This window comes from Rattus rattus, chromosome 1, assembly GCF_011064425.1.
Source record: "Rattus rattus isolate New Zealand chromosome 1, Rrattus_CSIRO_v1, whole genome shotgun sequence".
NCBI lineage: Eukaryota > Metazoa > Chordata > Mammalia > Rodentia > Muridae > Rattus > Rattus rattus.
In genome coordinates this window covers 109,953,539-109,972,404 of record NC_046154.1, presented here as the reverse complement: position 1 = coordinate 109,972,404, position 18,866 = coordinate 109,953,539, and the positions used below count along the sequence as shown (strand labels likewise).

At 47.2% G+C, this 18,866-nt stretch overlaps 1 protein-coding gene across 1 annotated transcript in view; it reads left to right on the top strand.

The window, feature by feature from the left end:
* The window catches only part of Gabrr2 (gamma-aminobutyric acid type A receptor subunit rho2), a 36,590-nt gene that overhangs the window by 11,896 nt on the left and 5,828 nt on the right, over positions 1–18,866 (top strand). Inside the window, exons 3-8 of the mRNA XM_032890180.1 lie at positions 5,103–5,170; positions 8,802–9,025; positions 9,752–9,834; positions 9,993–10,133; positions 13,249–13,401; positions 14,450–14,646. Of these exons, the coding sequence (XP_032746071.1) occupies positions 5,103–5,170; positions 8,802–9,025; positions 9,752–9,834; positions 9,993–10,133; positions 13,249–13,401; positions 14,450–14,646 (866 nt within the window). The remainder of the gene's footprint in view (positions 1–5,102; positions 5,171–8,801; positions 9,026–9,751; positions 9,835–9,992; positions 10,134–13,248; positions 13,402–14,449; positions 14,647–18,866) is intronic.

The window sequence follows — 18,866 nt, the reverse complement described above, 5'->3', positions numbered from 1 at the left end:
CCTCCTCCTCTTCCTCTTCCTCCTCCTTCTCCTCCTCCTTCTTCTCTTCCTTCCTCCCTCCATCCCACATCCTCAGCTTGGACTGAAACCAGGGTTCCCCACATACTAACTACATGTTATACCACAAAGTAATACTCTCAGCCATGTTTTATTTCTTTAGCAATCTGACACCCAAACTGTCAAGTTAAAGCAACCAGTAAGGGATTGTTATTATAGTTTTGTTTTTCATTTTAACTAATTTCGTTGGTTGGAGAAAATGTCATCATAAAAAGAGGCTTTGTGAAGGAGCTTATAGAATTCTTTGCCTTTGGGCCCTCAATGATTTCCTTATTCATTTCGATGTGGCGGCTTCTTGACAGGTAATACAGGACTCTACAGACACCTTTTCCATTTCCATGGTAACTAGGAACACACTCTACTAACAATGCTTGGGAGGAGCTACATAGCATTTTGCTACTAGGCCTTCCCGCTATGTTCTGGGTATGATGGCCTCAACCCTGTTTGTGCCCACTCCACTGGGGAAAGCACAATCTACCTGGTAACCTCTGAGCCCAGGCCCAGGTGATGACCCAGGAACCCTGTTGGAGGGAATCAAGGTACCTTAGGCAACACCAGTGTGGCAGAGATCCACTCTGGATACATGACAGACATGCGGGAATCAGATTTTCAGTATGGCCCCTCAGTGATCTAAACACCAGTGTCAGAGGCTGGGACACAGTTCTTCCTCTAGCGTGAGTTAATCCATCTGTAGGCCTGTCCCTCTGCTCAGTTAGTACTGAGGGTGACATCAGGAGGAGTAAGGTATACAGAATGCACCATTGGTGGATAGCACAGGCACCAGGAAATGTAACGTGGGAGCCAGAGCTTGTGCTGAAGAGATAAGAAGGGCCCTGTGTAAAATGGAGTACGGGAGAAGCATCCTCAGGGCAAGACACTGTGGATCCTGCTCTTGTCGATCTACAGCTCTCTGGGAACAGAGATGTCCAACATGAGGCTCAGAAGCTCTGCGAGCATGTCACTGGGTCCAGCAGCCAGTAGGCAGATCAATTTACTTAGGGTGATTGAAGAACTGAGGATAAGGACATCCAAGATGGGGTAAGGTCATTAGCTGGGGACCTGGGGTACCTGGAATGTCTCCTTAGCATGGGGAACGATTTCAGTCAAGCAAAGGCTCTGTGATATTCCTCAAGTAGGGGATTTTGAATTCCCCAGACAAGGTCAGAGAAGGAGAAGACCTGCTAATGAAGGGAGTCTCCCATATTGTGCTGAGCCCAGAGGTTATCCTGTCATGGTGAACTTTGACCTTAAAAGCAGAGCTTTCCCACAAAGACACTAGCCAGATAATCCTGCAATTTGTGAAAGGAAAAGGCTTGAGGAATATTATGTTCCTTAGAAGCAACAATAAATTTGCTTATGCAAATGTAATTCAAGAAGGGGCCAGGCTCCAACCCAAGCAGGTAGCCAAATACAGCAGGTTCAGTCATGTATTAGCTTTAGCTTCACCAAGGATACATAAGTATAGTGGCTTGAAAAGGTATGACCCCACAGACTCATGTGTTTGAATGCTTGGCCAGGGAGTGGCACTATTAGGAGGTGTGGCCTTGTTGGAGGAAGTGTGTCACTGTGGGGTGGGCTTTTACATTGTGCATGTTCAAGCTATGCCCAGTGTGGCACACAGCTTCCTTCTGCCTGCTGATCAAGATGTAGAACTCTTGGCTCCTCTAGCACCACACCTGCATGCTGCCACGTTGACAATGGACTGGACCTCTGAAACTGTAAGCCAGCCCCAGTTAAATGTTTTCCTTTTTAAGAGTTGTCTTGGTCATAGTATCTCTTCACAGCAACGAAACCCGAATATAATAAGGAAGGGGGTTGTGGAATCTTCCTCAGTGGATAAGGAGAGAAGCTGAGACCAGGTATGTGGCAAGGGGAATTCTTATAGGAGTCCCAGTGACGCCACCGTGAAAATGTGAATATGAAATCTGGATTCTGCTAGTGACTCCGTGATGTTGGAGGTGCCAAAGCTGTGGGGTATCTTTCAGGAAGAGCTAAAGACAGAGAGTAGAACCAGCTGAAGAGGGAGAAGTGTGTTGCTGTCAGTGAAGCTGAAGGGCAAAGCCATCTAAGACCTTGGCATCAGACCTGTGGTTATGGGATTGGAAGTTTGCTCTGCTGGGTTCTGGTCTTGCTTTGGTTCGGTAGTTCCTCACTCTGCTCTGTTCTTTCCCTTGAAATGGTAATGTATATGTGTACAAATGTATGTTGCAAGTATATGGTTTGCTTTTTTGATTATTCAAGAGGTTACAATTAAGAGGTTGCCTCAAGTTTCAGAAGAGTCTGTGGATTCTAAACTGTGTTGAGACTGAAAGACTACAGGGACTTTGAAGTTGAGCTAAATGCATTTTCTGTTATGATATGGCCAGGAGCCTTTGAGGGCTAGGGAATGAAATGTCTGAAGAAGAATGATCCCCATAGGCTCATATATTTGAATGCCTGATCCCCAGTTGGTGGGGCTGTTTAGGAAGGATTAGGACCAGTGGCCTTGTTGGAGGAGGAGTGTGACTCAGGGTGAGCTTTGAGATTTCAAAAGTAGACATCACTCCCAGTTAGCATTCTGTCTTGTGCTTGTGAGTCAGGAGGTAAGCTCTCACATAATGCCTCCATGACAATGCCTGTTTACCGGTTGCCATGCTCCCCTGGTGATGGTCATGGACGCTAACCTTCTACAAGAATGAGCCTCAAATTCAATGTTTCCTTTTATAAGTTGCCGTCATCGAGGTGTTTTGTCATGGAAATAGAAAAATGATGAAGACAGACACTGACTGATACGATTTGAAGCTGAGTTGCACATGGCATTCTATACATTAAACTATACATTAAGGTGAAGTTTTTTCTTCACTACTAAGGTGTGATCTTTAGAAAGGTAGCACAAAGGCTGGAGAGATGGCCCAGTGGTTAAGAGCATCGACTGCCCTTCCAGAGGTCCTGAGTTCAAACCCCAGCAACCACATGGTGGCTCACAACCATCTGTAATGAGATCTGATGCCCTCTTCTGGTGTGTCTGAAAAGGGTGACACTGTATTTACATACATAAAATAAATAAATTGTTAACAAAAGAAGGGTGGTACAAAACATCTACTTTGGGGTCTTTGCAGTCTAGTCTCTTTCCTTGAGCCCTGAGGAGTCATCTAAAGCACCATGGACATCCGTGTACATGCCTGGCTCCCTTTGGAACTGATAAATGCTCCCAGGAGAATAGATCCTAATACCAGGTCCCCCTCTTTGGTCCATGTCTGCCCCTAGCATCGCTCCCGTAAGCCTGCACAACTCTGTTGATTGATGCCTGCACAGAGAAGACAGCAAACTGAGCTGTAAGTCAGTGGCACAGTTTTGCCTGCCATACAAGGGTTTGTTCCCCAGCGCCACTTAGCTTCCCATTGTAAGTTAGCGAATCCCTTGATTCTTTCCAATGGTAGAGGAGGGTTTACAGCTCAGTGCTAGAGGGTCTGCCCAGAATGTATAAGATTCTGAGTAACACACACACACACACACACACACACACACACACACACACACACGCACACACACACGCACACACACTCCCAACACTAAAACAAATGCTCAGCACCTAAGCTAACTCCAATTTAAGCATGATGTACAGCTTTTAAAAATTTAGTGCCCGGGGAACTGGAGCTATGACTCCGTGGTTAAGAATATTGGCTGTTCTTGCAAAGGACTGGGTGTTCAATTCCTGGTGCCCACATGGAAACTAACAACTCTGTGTAAACCCACTCTCAGGTAATTTGATGCCCAGCAAAACACCCATGTGCATAAAAACAGACAAACAAGTAATTAAATAAATAAACCCTAACGTTCAGTGCTGGGCGCTGCTGCTGGTTCATTAGGGGTTTAGGCCCCAAGTGTTGCGTGAGGTTGGCTTGTGATTTTGCCTTTTCATTCCTTGTTTTAAGTTCATAAAACAAATTGATATTTTAGATGTCTCTTTTGGTTTCTCAAACATTCTTTCTATAACTTCCAGGAAAGGGCATACATAGAACGTTGTTAATTTCCCCGAAACCATTGGTGCCTTGCTGGTATAGCCATCTGGACCTGCTATTTTCTTTTTTTGGGAAAATTTTAATCACAGATTCAACCTCACCTGATCCTTGAGGATGGCTGCTTGGCCATCCAAGATACCCAGTTCTTAGTTTTCTCCTTTTATGGTTTTAATATTAAAAAATATTTTTTATTTAAAAGAAAAAAAAAAAACAAACCTGAGACCTGGTCCAGCTGAGTTGCCAAGACTGGCCTCAAAATTCAATCCTCCTGACTTAGCCCCCTGACTAGCTGGGATTAGTCATGTACTACATCTGGTATCATGGGTCTCAGACCCATTTAAAAGTTTCTTTCTACAGTATACATGTATAAACAGTACACAGGCTAAGTGCTCAGCTCATCTTTTTCTTGAACTGGATGACAGTGGGAGGCCATTAAGTAAACTCATAAAGTTCCTGTCATCCAGTTCAAGAAAAAGATGGCCCTCCTAGATAAACTCACAGATGAATGCTTGTAGAAAACTGGCCATAGAATCTCACTCGATGCGCCTTCAACCTTCTGCAGCGCTGTCTTGCACTGTGATGTAATCGGTTAGACATCTCATCTCATACTAGACTAAAAGCTACTACAATACGGCGGATTGTTAAGCTGTGTGTTAGCTTCTCTGTAGGAAGGTGATCCAGCCTTGTCAGTGATTGAGGTCTCCACTCAGGGACTGGGTGGTCACACACTCCGACTTCCATCTACCCTGCAGACACAGCCTAGAATGGAGGTGGGTGTAATCCAGCTCATAACCTGCCCAGCAAGCAGAGAGCATTCACTTCCGCCTAGGAACAGCATGTAGTGTAGACCCAGTCTCTGACCTAAGTGATAACGTGTAGACACCTTAGACTTCAGGAATTAGCAAAAAACATCCCACCTGGACTTCGGAGTCCCTGCCACACCCCTGAGGCAACCCCTCACTCCACAGGGAAGCTGCTGAGCTATCGCTCAGCCCCTAGTGGAGCCGACTGTGTCGTAATCAGCTGTCTCTGCTCTCCCCGCAGGCCCGGCCATCCCCGTGGGTGTGGACGTGCAGGTGGAGAGTCTGGACAGCATCTCCGAGGTGGACATGGTAGGCACTGCCCCAGGCTGGCTTCAGGGAGGGATCACATTTCTGAGACCACGGGAGCCTCTGGGATGCAGGTTGTGGCTGGGAAGCAGAAGGTGGCCAGATCCGGTCTTGGAAGTTGACCAAGGAACAGCGACATCTAGAGCAGGGTTATTGTTCGCACTGGTAAAATTAGCTGGTGACTGAGGCCTTTTCAGGGCGTGCTGCAGGTAATATAAACAAGGGACCCAATGAATCGCGCTGGGAGGAGTGAAAGTGCTAGAGGTGGGCATTTTGGTTGAAATCCTTCAGTGCTTTGCTTTTCCATCTTTGTGTGAGCACAACTCCCCCAAATCCCCCCTCCCCCCTCTCCACAGCAGCCCCACCACAACCCCACCCTCCACATCCATACCCTTCTTTTGACTCTCTTGTGGAGGCTCCCTCAGCTTGAAGGGGAGAGTGACCCTCCATGCCTTTGGTCCTCTCTGTGTTCTGTGCGCTGCTCTTTTAGCCTACAAACTTCCTCTGCGTGTGGCCTTCCACTGGTCCTCCCAGGAAACCTCTTCTCTATTGAGATAAAGTTCCTTTATCGGCTCACCCAAACACATGGTCTGGGCGTTCTGTCGTTCCTTCCTAACTCACACAACCAGCTCTCTCGCTATGGATTAGTTTGGAGCTTCTCTTCCTCCTTTCTTCCCTCCCTCATTCCCTCCCCCCATCCTTCCTCTCTTCCTTCCCCTTCAGTTTTCCTTCCTTCCCTCCCTCCTTCTTCTCCCTTCCTCAGCCTCCTCCTTGTTCCTGGATTGACGTGGGAGGGCATGGCTCATGAGTGGTGGCGATCCTGGGAGGGGATCCTAAGGTGTGTAAGAAAGCAGGCTGACTGGACGTGAGGCATCTGCCTTTGATCCCAGCAATCCAAACAAGCAAATCCGAGACCATGTGCCTCTAAGCAGACCTCTGCCTGCCGCTGAGCTCCCAGCCATCCTCTGGCTCTTAGCTGACTCAGAACGGCATAGCTGAGAAGGTAAGAGCTGTTTACTCCTCAGAGCTCCAGCTCCTGGCAAGGATCTGGGTGTGGAAGGTGCAGGTGTGAAGTTTCCAGGATACGGGAGCACAACCCGCCAGACCCTTTGGCTGTTCACCAGCTGGATTCAGCTGGGTCTGGGTCCAGCCTGGCTTCCTGAGGCCACGGGGACTCACCAATTCTGTGTATGAAGAGCCTTCCTTCAAGCATTGCTTCAGATGGATATTCAAGGGAGAAGTGGCCAGAGTGGTGTCTTAGGGTTCCTATTGCTGTGACTAAACACCACGACCTAATGCAACTTATGGAGGAAAAGGTTTTTTGTTTGTTTGCTTTTGTTATTTGGTTTTTTTTTTGGCTTACACTTCCAGGCAACAACTCATCACTGAGGGAAATCGGGGCAGAACTCAAGGCAGGAACTCAGAGGCAGAAACTGAAGCAGAAACCATGGAGGGGCACCGCTTACTGGCTTTCTTCTTTCTTCTGGGGGGATAGGGTCTCCTTGTTTGGTTCAGGATGGATTCACAGAGACCCACCTGCCTCTGCCTCCTGACTGCTGAGAATAAAGGCCACCATGTTCAGCTTCAGCCTGCTTCCTTACACACCCTAGACCACCTGCCCAGGATTGGCACCACCCACATGAGCCAGGCCCTCCCACATCAATCCTTAATCCAGAGAATGCCCTACAGACTCGTCAGTTGACTGTCCGATGGAGACATGTTCTCCATGGCGGCTCCTCTTCCAAGATGTTTCTTGCTGTGCCAAGTTGACAGAGAACCAACCAGGACACATGGCTTGCCCTACTTAGAAAATCCACCACCAGTGGGGAAGCAGGAGTCCAGCGAAAAGGAAGGAGCAGGCAGAGATCGAGTTGGCTGCACACAGTTGGTATTTGAGAGCCTGCAGGGTGGCACTCCTGCCCTACTCCCTGGCGTCCCTCAGAGCATGCTCTCCAGTTGTGTGACCAGAGGGGCATTTGGCTGGTCCCTTCCCGTTTATAATTAGCTACTGCTTCTTGTTTATAGAAGAGGAGTTATAGCAAGTGCTTATGCACAGGTAACTGGATTAGTCTAGAAATGGACTTAGATAAGCCCCCGAGCTAAACACGTAGTAAGCGTGCGTTCGTCGCTCCAGATTTCCACCGAGCGAGTATCCTTCACTGGTGCTGGTGATTGGACCTAAGACCTTGCCTGAGTCACATGCTTCGACCCTCATTTAGCAAGCGTTTATTGAGCACTTACCTTGTGACTTGCTAGGCATTACGTTCAGTGGCGAATGGTAGGTAATTCAGTGCATGAAGAGCGCAGCTCTCTCTGCCTTTGAGGATCTCCCAAGTCCAATGGTAGACGTCTTTGCAGGAGGGACCCCTGAGTGTCTAGGTTTCTGGAGCTGACCCCTCCGCTGACATCCACTGGTTGGGATGCCTGAATCAGGGCTCATCCCCCAGAGTTGTCTCCGGAGTAGAGCGGTCTGTGCTGTGGCTCGACCATTCTCAATTATGATATGTGGTACATATTCTGGGCTGAACTAAACCGTGTGATAGGGAACTTCCCAGACCTTTAAAGGTTATTAGAAGTCAAGTCAGGGGACTGGTTTGAGGCTTAGAGGGAGACAGCTAGGGAGGTTGCCTTGAAGGCTGCCATCTGCAAAGGCTCCTTCTCCTCCATCCCTCTCCTTCCTCCCTCCCTCCCCTCCCTCCCTCCCTCCCTCCCTCCCTCCCGTCCCTCTTCTCCCCCCCTTTTTTTTTTTTTTTCTTTTTTTTTTTTTCGAGCTGGGGACCAACAGGGACCTTGCGCTTGCTAGGCAAGCGCTCTACCACTGAGCTAAATCCCCAACCCCCTTCTCCCCCTTTCTCAGGCCTCCTCTTTTAAAAACTTATTTATTTATTATGTGCATTGATGTTTTGCTTGCATTTATGTCTGCGTGAGAGCGCCAGGTCCCCTGGAACAGGAGTTACAGACCGTTGTGAGCCACCGTGTAGGTGCTGGGAACTGAACCCTGGTCCCCTGGAAGAGTAGCCAGTGCTCTCAACCACTGAGCCATCTCTCCAGCCCCTCATTCTTCCTCTTGAAGCAGCCGTCCAGGCTTTAAAGGGAAGGCCCCTTCCCTTTAAGGCTCCGCCATGTTTGGATCTCCATTTAATGTACTGTTTCTAACACTCTTCCTCCACCCTCGAGTCTCAGTCATGGCCTCGAGGCCCTTTTCTTCTAATACAGTTCACTAAAGGGAATTGTTACACCTTCCTTCCCAAACTGACTGCTGGTGCTTGTATTCTATTACAGTAAAAAAACAAAACAAAACAAAACAAAACAAAACAAAACAAAACAAAACAAAATGCCTGCTGTGCATAGGGATCCAGCACAGAAGGCCAGGGCTTTGGAAGCAGTACACCCTGCTGGGCTGTGGCCGGGCAGTGGCTCCATAACTGGGTTTTCAGTTGCAAAACTGAGCCACTCTCTTCCCGACTGCCACAGGGCCACCCAGTTGGGTGCTGAGGACTGCAGGGCTGTCACTCGGAGTCCTGAGGCAGAATTTGGGGTATTGTGCAGTAGAGGACGGTGGATCCATTGCAGGGAGGGATGCGCTCTAAGCCTTTCTATCTAAAGCACTCCTGGCTTCTTCCCTGGCTCTCAGGACTTCACCATGACCCTGTACCTGAGGCATTACTGGAGGGATGAGAGGCTGGCCTTTCCCAGCAGCAGCAACAGGAGCATGACCTTCGATGGCAGGCTGGTGAAGAAGATCTGGGTCCCTGACGTCTTCTTTGTTCACTCCAAAAGGTCATTTACCCACGACACCACCACCGACAACATCATGCTACGAGTGTTTCCCGATGGCCACGTGCTGTACAGCATGAGGTAACAGCCCATGGGCTGTCACTCCTTTGTCCAGCGTTGTCTTGCTAGCTCCTTTGGTCCCGGACGAGTTTGTCACTGTAGTAGAGTCTATGGGGTGACACAAGCCTTTTGAAGTCAGTCAGTCTGATGCCACCCCTGCAGGTGGCAGCGTCCTCTCTGCTGGGGTTTTACCCTTGAGTTAAAAGATTAGTGTGGCCCATTGATGGGAACAATGACTTTTTATCTCGTAGACTCTAGGATCCTAGTTGGTTGCCAGTAACAATTTAAAATTAATAATGGGAGTTGATTGCTTATTAAGTGCTACTACGGATTGCCTTCTGAGAGGATTCAGCTGACTCAAGGGTCCTTATTCCTAGCCTGTCCGTGTGGTTCACCCGAATTAATTTTAGTAGCAGGTATGCTCATTGCCCACCTCCCAGGCATCTCTGAGGGAGGTGGCCCTGACAGCTGAGGAGGTGCTGACTAAGACGCTCATAAGTGTGGACAGTTAGGAATTAACATCTCCACTCCAGTAGCTGGGGGACAGCAAGCCCAATAAAGGAGACCCACCAGGGGGCCCAGAAGACAAAGGTCTAATTAAGTCCCCATGGCTTAGATGCCTGACTTCCTAGGGTGACAGATCTAGGCTGCCACCACCTGTGGGTGACCTACTGGGTCTCCTTAAGTATGGCTGGAGCCTGAGCTACGGTCCACTCCCATGCCAGCTCACATCTTTGTGCTTTACAGGATTACTGTCACTGCCATGTGCAACATGGACTTCAGCCACTTCCCCCTGGACTCCCAGACCTGCTCTTTGGAGCTAGAGAGCTGTAAGTATACAAGGCTTCTACACCTTTGCCCTATTGGCTCTCCCACCTTGGGGCCACTCGGGAATCATGAGGCTGAGGGGCTCTCAGCCAGTGTGCAGAACTGTCACAGGGTTTCCGAAGAAGTGGGAGTCAAGTTCACTTGTTTTCCTCTCCCCAAGACGCGTACACGGACGAGGATCTGATGCTGTACTGGAAGAACGGGGACGAGTCCCTGAAGACGGACGAGAAGATCTCCTTGTCCCAGTTTCTGATCCAGAAGTTCCACACGACTTCCAGACTGGCCTTCTACAGCAGCACGGGTAGCTAACCACTGTCACAGCCAGACTCGAATGTGGGAGAGACGCGTTTGAATTCTCTGGCCTTCACCTGTAGAGCATAGTCCCAAGTAGCACTTTTGAAGGAGAGGCAACTGCTCTCTTCTGAGATCCCAGCCCCAGAGGTGACCCAGATTTGTAAATCCCCTCAAGAAATCTTACTGTAGCTGTCTGATTTGTAAGAATGGGGTGGCAGTTTGCATGTAGTTCTATGGCCTTATATCTTCTACTTCACAGATAACAAGGAGAAGTATTTATTCTCTATAGCCAAGCTATCTATCTATCTATCTCTCTCTCTCTCTCTCTCTCTCTCTCTCTCTCTCTCTATCTCTATCTATCTATCTATCTATCTATCTATCTATCTATCTATCTATCTATCTATCTATCTATCTATCTCTATCTGTCTATCTATCTCTATCTATCTATCTATCTATCTATCTATCTATCTATCTATCTATCTATCTATCTATCTATAAATATTTTGTGCTGGAGGCTGAACCCAGGGCATGGAACACGCTCAGTCCGTGTGCTATCACGGATCTACACCACCAGCGTCAGTGGTGTCTCTTTTCAGTCCTTGTTTTAACCTCTTGGATCCCGGGCCACGTTTGAACATTTGAGGGGATCCATCTGTCAACCTTTGTCTAGTCTCACCTTGAGCTCCTCAGTTAGATTTTAAGAACTGTCATAAGGGAGTTCTGGACATTTGAGAACAACTGAGATTTAGTCTGTCACAGTTTGTGAAGCCAGAAGCCTGAGGGCCATGCTCCCTCTGCAGGCTGGAGGGCAGAACCTCTCTTTCCAGCCTCTGCTGTTTGCCAGCAATGCTTGGTGCTCTAACCTGCAGCTGGGCCACCCCTATGTGTCGTTCTCCTGTGTCCTTAATTGGTGTCTTCCCTGTGTGTCCATGTCCAACCCTCCCTCTTCTGTAGGGACACCGGTCGCTTTGTCAGGGTCTACTATAAGCCAATGTAGCCTTATTTTGTCTTGATTACCTTTGCAAAGACCCTACCTCTAAATAAGGTCACGCTTGCTGGTAGTAGGAGCTAAGACTTCCATTTATCTTTAAATACAATTCAATAGTAGTACTTCTGTAGGCTACTGGCTCTAATGGGACTCATACTTCATTGTCCCTTGTCCCAGAGCTGGGATGCCCAAGCCCCTCTATGGAAAGCTTTTGTGTGCCTTCCTTATCCTGCAGGCTGTCCCAGATGGTCACCTGCCTCCCCCTACCCACTATGCTCATAGTACTAAACACTGGAAGAGCATAGGCCTGTCTAGTGCTGTGCTGGCATCAGGACAGCCACAGGCCTGCTTCAGTGCTCGCCCTATGTGCTGATCTCCATCTCTTCCCTTTACCTGATGTGCATGGTGTGTTTGGAGTGGGGAAATGGGCCTGGTGGGATGAACTTATTGTTTTCTTCCTGTTCTTGAAGAGAAGAGCACGTTCTGTTTGTCCATCTGAAAGCATCGGCCCTTTCAGACAGCCCAGGAGAACACTGAAACCAGGTGTCAAACCTGCCTGGACACACCCTATTGTTGCAGCCTTTTCCTACGGACCTAACCCTCCCTTCCCCTAAGCATTTACCTCCTGCTTTTGCTGGACAGTCTGTCTGCTCCCCAGTGTTTCTTGAGTCTCAGAGATGCAGGCCTGAGGGTTCCTGTACCCACACTACCGAACCAAGGTGCTCACAACCTGGGGCAAGCTTGTGGCGTCAGAGCGAGGGTAGGAGTAGCCTGGGGACAAGGCACCTCACAGACCTCAGGTGGATCAGAACGCAAAGGCTGCTGCTTTAGGCCTGTGTGGTTCTCAGGCTGTGTTCAGGCACTCGGGGGAGCTGGCAACTGTGTTTGACAAGTCCTATTTAGGGGTATCTATCTATCTCTTTTGTGGGGAGAGGTGTGTCCCTCATCAATAGGTTACTTGTGGGCTCTAAGAATTTGCACTTCTAACAGATTCTAATGATCCCCTCAGGCCCAGCGAATGCCTGCTCACAGTATGAGCAAAGCCCTGGTCTTTAGATAGAGACCCTTAAGTGACAAGGTCTTGGAGCAGATCCGGAGTCACAAATCCTCTGTGGGTCAAGTAGTACTGCTCTGATTTCTCCAGCCATGGTTACTCACAGGAAGACGCCCCAGCCATCTTTGTCTTACCTAAGATGGGACCATGCTCTCAGCAACCCAGTCGGTCTCTTTAAGTCAACTAAACTTTGTGTACTTTATTCCGAAAAGGAAATTTGCATACCTGTAACTGATGGAGATCACAGCTGGAGTCACTCGCCATGAGGAATTTAGGAGAGGAATTTAATAATGCAAGGAATACAGAGGAGGAAAAAGGAAAAGGAACCCTGCTTCTGTACTGCCCTCCCCTCCCACACCCAAGCTGCCGCTGTGTGGTACTTTGGGACCCCTGACAGTGCTAAGCTGAAAAGCACAGGCTGGATGTGCGCACCTAGCTTTAACTCACACACTCTGTCCTTGGACCTTTGTGGGTCATGGTTGTATAATCTTGTAGGTGACCAAGACCTCACATTTTGAAACTCTGTTCACAGCTATTAAACAGGGATTCTCAGAACGCATGGCGAGTTAGTGCTATAGCATTTTTTTTTTGACTTCCTAAATGGTAAAGGATTACACGAGAGGGGTGGAGCGTCAGAAGTAGAACTAACGCCAGACTTCCGGGGCACGCCGACAGCCCCCTCCTTGTGCTGGCGGGATTGAGTATGGGACCAACTCTGATTAAGAGGAGCAGAGTGAGAGCCCAGCTCTCCTGGCTCCTGACCCGGAAGGACTGACCCCAACAAGACAGAGACACAGTCTAACTTCTCAAGCTCCCGAGGAGCCCGACACTCAGGAGATACAGTTGTGGTTTGCAAGTCATAAACACCAAACCGACAACTACATGTCCGTTTCCCTCTTCTCTCTCCCTGACTGATGTGAAAAGTTAGATCACGCCCCACGAGAGAGTACTAGATATTGACAAGGTGGTCATAGCACAGAGGAGGGAAGGCACTGTATCAACCTCTGCCTCCTGTGGTTGACGAGAAGCGTCAGGATGCTCTCTATGGAACCTCACTCCTCCTCCTCCCTGTGTCCCCAGGCTGGTACAACCGTCTGTACATCAACTTCACTCTGCGACGTCACATCTTCTTCTTCTTGCTCCAAACCTACTTTCCTGCCACCCTCATGGTCATGCTGTCCTGGGTGTCCTTCTGGATCGACCACAGAGCTGTGCCTGCTAGAGTTTCACTGGGTAAAAGTATTTGATAAGGTGTGGTAGGATGCTTTTGGTTTGCTTTATTTTTCAGCCGATCGCTAGGTAATGGAGAACTAAGGTCATGATCTGGGCATGGTGGCTGAGTAAAGTAATCCCAGCACCCAGGCTGCCTGGAGGACTGTAAGTTTCCGGCCAACCTCTGCTACACAGAAAAAGATTGTTTTTTTTTTTTTTTTTTTTTTTTTAAAGAAAAAAAGCAAAGTAAGTCTTTAGAAGTCTTAATGGATGGGCTTGTGAGTTGAGGGAGGAATTTGCTGCCCCTTGCCTACTCTATCCTCCCGAAGTCTGAGGTAGCACATTGTAAGAACCCCTCAGATCCCATCAATTCACTAGCAATTGCCTCACAAGTAGAGCCAATCTGGAGTATGAACAGCGCAGTATGGGAGCACAGTACTAAAGTAAATAAACGGTTTTGGTTAATGCCAAAAAGTTCTCTTGTAACTCCTAAAACCTTGCTGGCTTATACAGCAGAAGTTGGAAGCAGGCGCTAACGTGTAGTTTCTGGAGTGAAGGCCATGTTCCTTCAGAGCTTCAGCACTGGCTTTTGCCAGACCCTGAATTCCAGCCTTGCAGTCCAGCATCGCAATTTGGGTAAAGTTGGGGTGGACCCTGACAAGCGGGAGGGCTTACGGGGCAAGCCACAGTGGAGAAGAACTGAACAGAGCTTAGTGAATGTGGCTTAGTCCCTGTATTTACTCCTTCAGAGGTATCCCTGAGTCACTGTTTTTAATTCCACATCATAAGTGCTCTCTCACGAGGCACGACATTGTCAGCCACATCACAGAAACTCAGACTCCCACGGTGACCAAAAACAGGCAGCTGGTTCTTGGGGATTCCGGGAGGCATGCGTCAGGGGAGGCCTGTTTGTTTATGGAGCAGGGCCCCATGCCTCAGCTGTGTGGAAATATGGCTGAGAAATCTCTTACTTGGTTTAGGGGACAGAGAATACAAAATTGTGACTGTGAGGTGTGGGCCCAGCTCTGGGGTAACTCAGCAGCTGAACTAAGATAAGATGGTTTTACAGGCATCATGACGGTGCTGACCATGTCCACCATCATCACGGGCGTGAACGCCTCCATGCCTCGAGTGTCCTACATCCGGGCTGTGGACATCTACCTCTGGGTCAGCTTTGTGTTCGTGTTCCTCTCGGTGTTGGAGTACGCAGCTGTCAACTACCTGACCACAGTGCAGGAACGGAAGGAACGGAAGCTTCGGGACAAGGTAAGGAGACCTTGTTCCTCTTCTGTTGTAAGCTGGCGCTAGTGTCTGCACAAGAATGAGTTCGTCGGTTGGGTAGGGACAGTTAGGAGGGGCCAATACCGGTGGGAAAGGGGGACATTAATGCCAAAGTGTGAACAGTCCTCTTCTTGCCCTATGCAGACAGGAATTGTGGGTAGGAAAGAAGCTCTTTAAGTGCTGTTCTAACCTTTGCACCCCTCAGCATTTGACAACAAGTGTTAGGCAGGAGCCACAGCAGAGACTACCATCTAGAGCCCGGCCTCTTAGATGTGCAACCGCTATCTTCTACGTATACAATACAGTTTGATCGTGGTTTCCCTCTCCCCCAATTTCACCCAGATCTTCCCTACCAATCCAACTTCATATTCTTTCTCTTCCTCTCTTTAAAAGAAAGAAACAAACAAAACACAAGAAACACTCTCCCCATTCTACAAACAAAAGACTAATAACACACACACACACACACACACACACACACACACACACACACAAATGCTTGAACAAAGTAAAATGAGACAAGAAGTCGTACAAAAATACTATTGAGTTCATTTTGTGCTGTTCATCTCCTTACTGTGGGCATGGATGGATAATAGGTCCAAGGGGACGCCATTGCTGACAACAACTTTTTTCTTTGCCAGTGGGCATTAATTACAGATTAATACAATGTAATTCAACAATTATAGCTTCTTGGTTAGGAGTAAGAGTGATGTTCACTCCCCCCTCTCTCAGTGCTGGAACCCCATCTGATGGGAACTCGTATAAGCCTTGTACATGCTGCCACAGTCTCTGTGAGTTCAGGTGTACATCCGTCATTTTCTACCTGGAAGACACTGTTTCCTTCGAGTCACCCATCACCTCTGGCTCCTACAATCTTTCCTCCTCCTCTCCTCCACATAGATCCCTGAGAGGAGAGGCTTCATGAAGACATCCATGTAGGAGTGAGTGTTCCAAAGCCTCTCAGTCTGTACATTGTACAGTTGTGAGCCTGCATTGATTACTGTCTACTGCAGGAAGAGGGCCGTCTGCAGCAGAATGTCATTTGGAGTTACCTCACTCCGTTCCTTTAACAGCATTTGGTCTTAACCTAGGCAACGCTGATCTAGCCTCAGGTTCTTGTTACTGTAGCAGCGTCAGGTGTGAGTGTAGGGTGGGCCTTAAACCCATCCAATCAGAAAGTGGGTGGTTGCGCCCGTAACTATTGTGCCATTATTGTCGGAGTATATCCTGCAGACAGGTAGGTCGCTGTTGTGGGTCACGGGGTTTGTAGCTGGGTTGATGACTATTTTCCTCCTCTGGTAGCACTCAGAGCACCTTCTGAAATCATAAATGCTAGTCAGCAGGAGTGAAACTTCTAGTTAGGCATCAGCAAGGCTCCTCCATACGCAAAGAGATATGTAACTGTCGTCTTCAGCCATAAGGCCTTAAACCATTTGGCTGTAGAGAGTGACCAACAGCCTTAGCAATAGCCTGTGATGTTCGGGGTTTCTATGGGGCCCCTTTGTCCAGTGATTCAAAAAGATGTAACTCATCCCTGGTACTGGTTTATTTGGTGGCATAAGATGTCTAGTTTGGTGACTCTATTTAGATTCCATGTGTATATTTTAGGAAACATCTGCAGTAGTAGTAGGTTTCCATATGATATTCAAATGACAATCAGTGTCTCAGTCTCTCCTTTTCTCTTTTCTCCTATTCCTTTCCCTATTTAATTTCAGTACGGAATACCCTTTTCCCTGCCGGTTTCCCACCTTCTCTTCTATCAGATCCAGGGTATCAGGTCTTCTGTTGAAGTCTTGGTCCATTTGGAGTAGGGTTTCGTGCAGTATGGTGGGGACAGATCTATTTGCATTCTTCTTCATGCGGCCATGCTGTTTGGCCAGCTCCATGCCAAAAATGCTTTTTTCCCAGTGTGTGTTTTTTTTTTTTTTTTTTGGGGGCATCCCGGCAGCTTCATTGTTAAAATCCAGGTATATATTAAAAATGTTTCTTCAGTTTCAATTTTGCAGAATAATTTGAGGAGTATTGATGTTGGTCTTCTTTCAAAGTCTGGTAGAATTCTGCATTGAATTCATCTGATCCTGTTTTTTTTTTTCTTTTTTTCTTTTTTTTTACTTTATTCTATTCTATTCTATCCATCCAGCCATCCATCTATTTTTGGCTTGGAGACGTTTAGTTCCTGCTTCTATTTCACTGGGGATTACAGATCTGTTTAAATTGTTTATTTAATCTTGATTTAATTTCTGTGGATCTTATAGATGAAGAAATCGAACCGTTTATTTTAGGAGTTCTAGTTTGTTGAAATACAGATTTTTAGAGTATGTCGCGCTTCTGTGAATTTGTATCTGTTGCAATATCTTCCTTTCATCCATAGTTTTATTCGCCGTATCTTCTCTTTTTATCTTTTAATTAATTTAGCTAAGTGTTTAGCCTTATTAATTTTCTTCCATCCAATTACTAACCAGGCTCAACCCAGCTTTGATTCCCAAACCAGACATGGGTTTTTTTTTTTTTTCAAAGTTTGACTCTGTTTCACTGATTTTTTTTGTATTGTTTGTTTGTATTTCATTGTTTTCAGCCCTCAGTTCGGTTATTTCTTGCCTTCTCCTCTTGAGTGTGATTTCTTCTTGTTCTTAAGCTCTCAAGTGTGCTGCTAAGTTACTAGTGTGAGATCTCCCCCGGGTTTCTATGTAGGCACTCAGTGCTATGAACTCGCCCCTTACAACTGCCTTCCTCATGACCTATAACTTTGGGTATGCTGTGTATTCATTTTCATTCAATTCTAATATGTTTTCAGTTCCCTTCTTGATTTATGCTTCGACCCAATTTTCATTTAGTGGTAAGACATCGTTTTCCTGTTTCTGCTGTTGATACCCAATTTTAGTCGTGATCGCCAGCTAGGATGCAGGGTGCTGTTCTAATTTCCATCTATCTGTGGAGACTTAACTTTGTGCCTGAATATTTGGTCAATTTGGAGAAAGTTCTATGAGCTTCTGAGAAGAAAATTTCCCTTTTGAGTTTGGGTGGAATGTTCTGAAGCTGTCTGCTCGGTCCACGTGACTTTTGTCATTAGTTAATGCCAGCATTCTCTGCTCATGTTTGTCTCTGGATGGTCTGCTCTTTGAGGAGAGTGGGATATTGCAGTTACCCACTATTGGTGTATGAGGGTCAATATGTGATTTCTGCTTTAGTAGTGTTTCTCTTATGAACTTTGTGATCAGTGTGTAAATGTTTAAAATAGCAACATTCCTTGGTGGAATTTCCCTTTGATGAGTATGTCGTGTCCTTCTGATTAGTTTTTGGCCTGAAGCCTATTTTTATTATATATTAAAATGGCTATACCTGCTTACTTCTCAGATCCATGGCTCAGAAATGCCCTTTCTATCCTTCTTACCTGAGGTCTATCCTCATGGTGTGTTTCTTGGATGCAACACAATATGACCCTATTTCTTTTTTTTCCCCTCCCCTCCCCTTCTATATGTGCTTCCCCTCCCCATCCTTCCCCGGTTACCACCCTCCCCCCAACAATCATGTTCACTGGGGGTTCAGTCTTGGCAGGACCAAGGGCTCCCCTTCCACTGGTGCTCTTACTAGGTTATTCATTGCTACCTATGTGGTTGGAGTCCAGGGTCAGTCCATGTATAGTCTTTGGGTAGTGGCTTAGTCCCTGGAAGCTCTGGTTGCTTGGCATTGTTGTTCATATGGGGTCTCGAGCCCCTTCAAGCTCTTCCAGTCCTTTCTCTGATTCCTTCAATGGGGGTCCCATTCTCAGTTCAGTGGATTGCTGCTGGCATTCGCCTCTGTATTTGCTGTATTCTGGGTGTGTCTCTTAGGAGAGATCTACATCTGGTTCCTGTCAGCCTGCACTTCTTTGCTTCATCCATCTTGTCTAATTGGGTGGCTGTATATGACCCTGTTTCTTAATCTACTCTGTTAGTCTTTTTATTGAGATTTATCCCTGAGCAATGTTGATTGATTCCTGTTACTTTGTGGTTACGATGTGGATCCAGTCCCTGTGACTTATTGTTTTGGGATTATTAATTCACTGTGTCTTCTTGGCTGCAGTTAACCTCTTAAGACTCAATTTTCTTCTAGTGTCTTCTGTAGAGCTGGATTGGTAGATAGAAATTACTTAAATTTGGTTTTACCATGGAACAGTTTTTCTTTTTCTCTTCATTGTGAAAGTTTTGCTGGGCATATGTATTGTT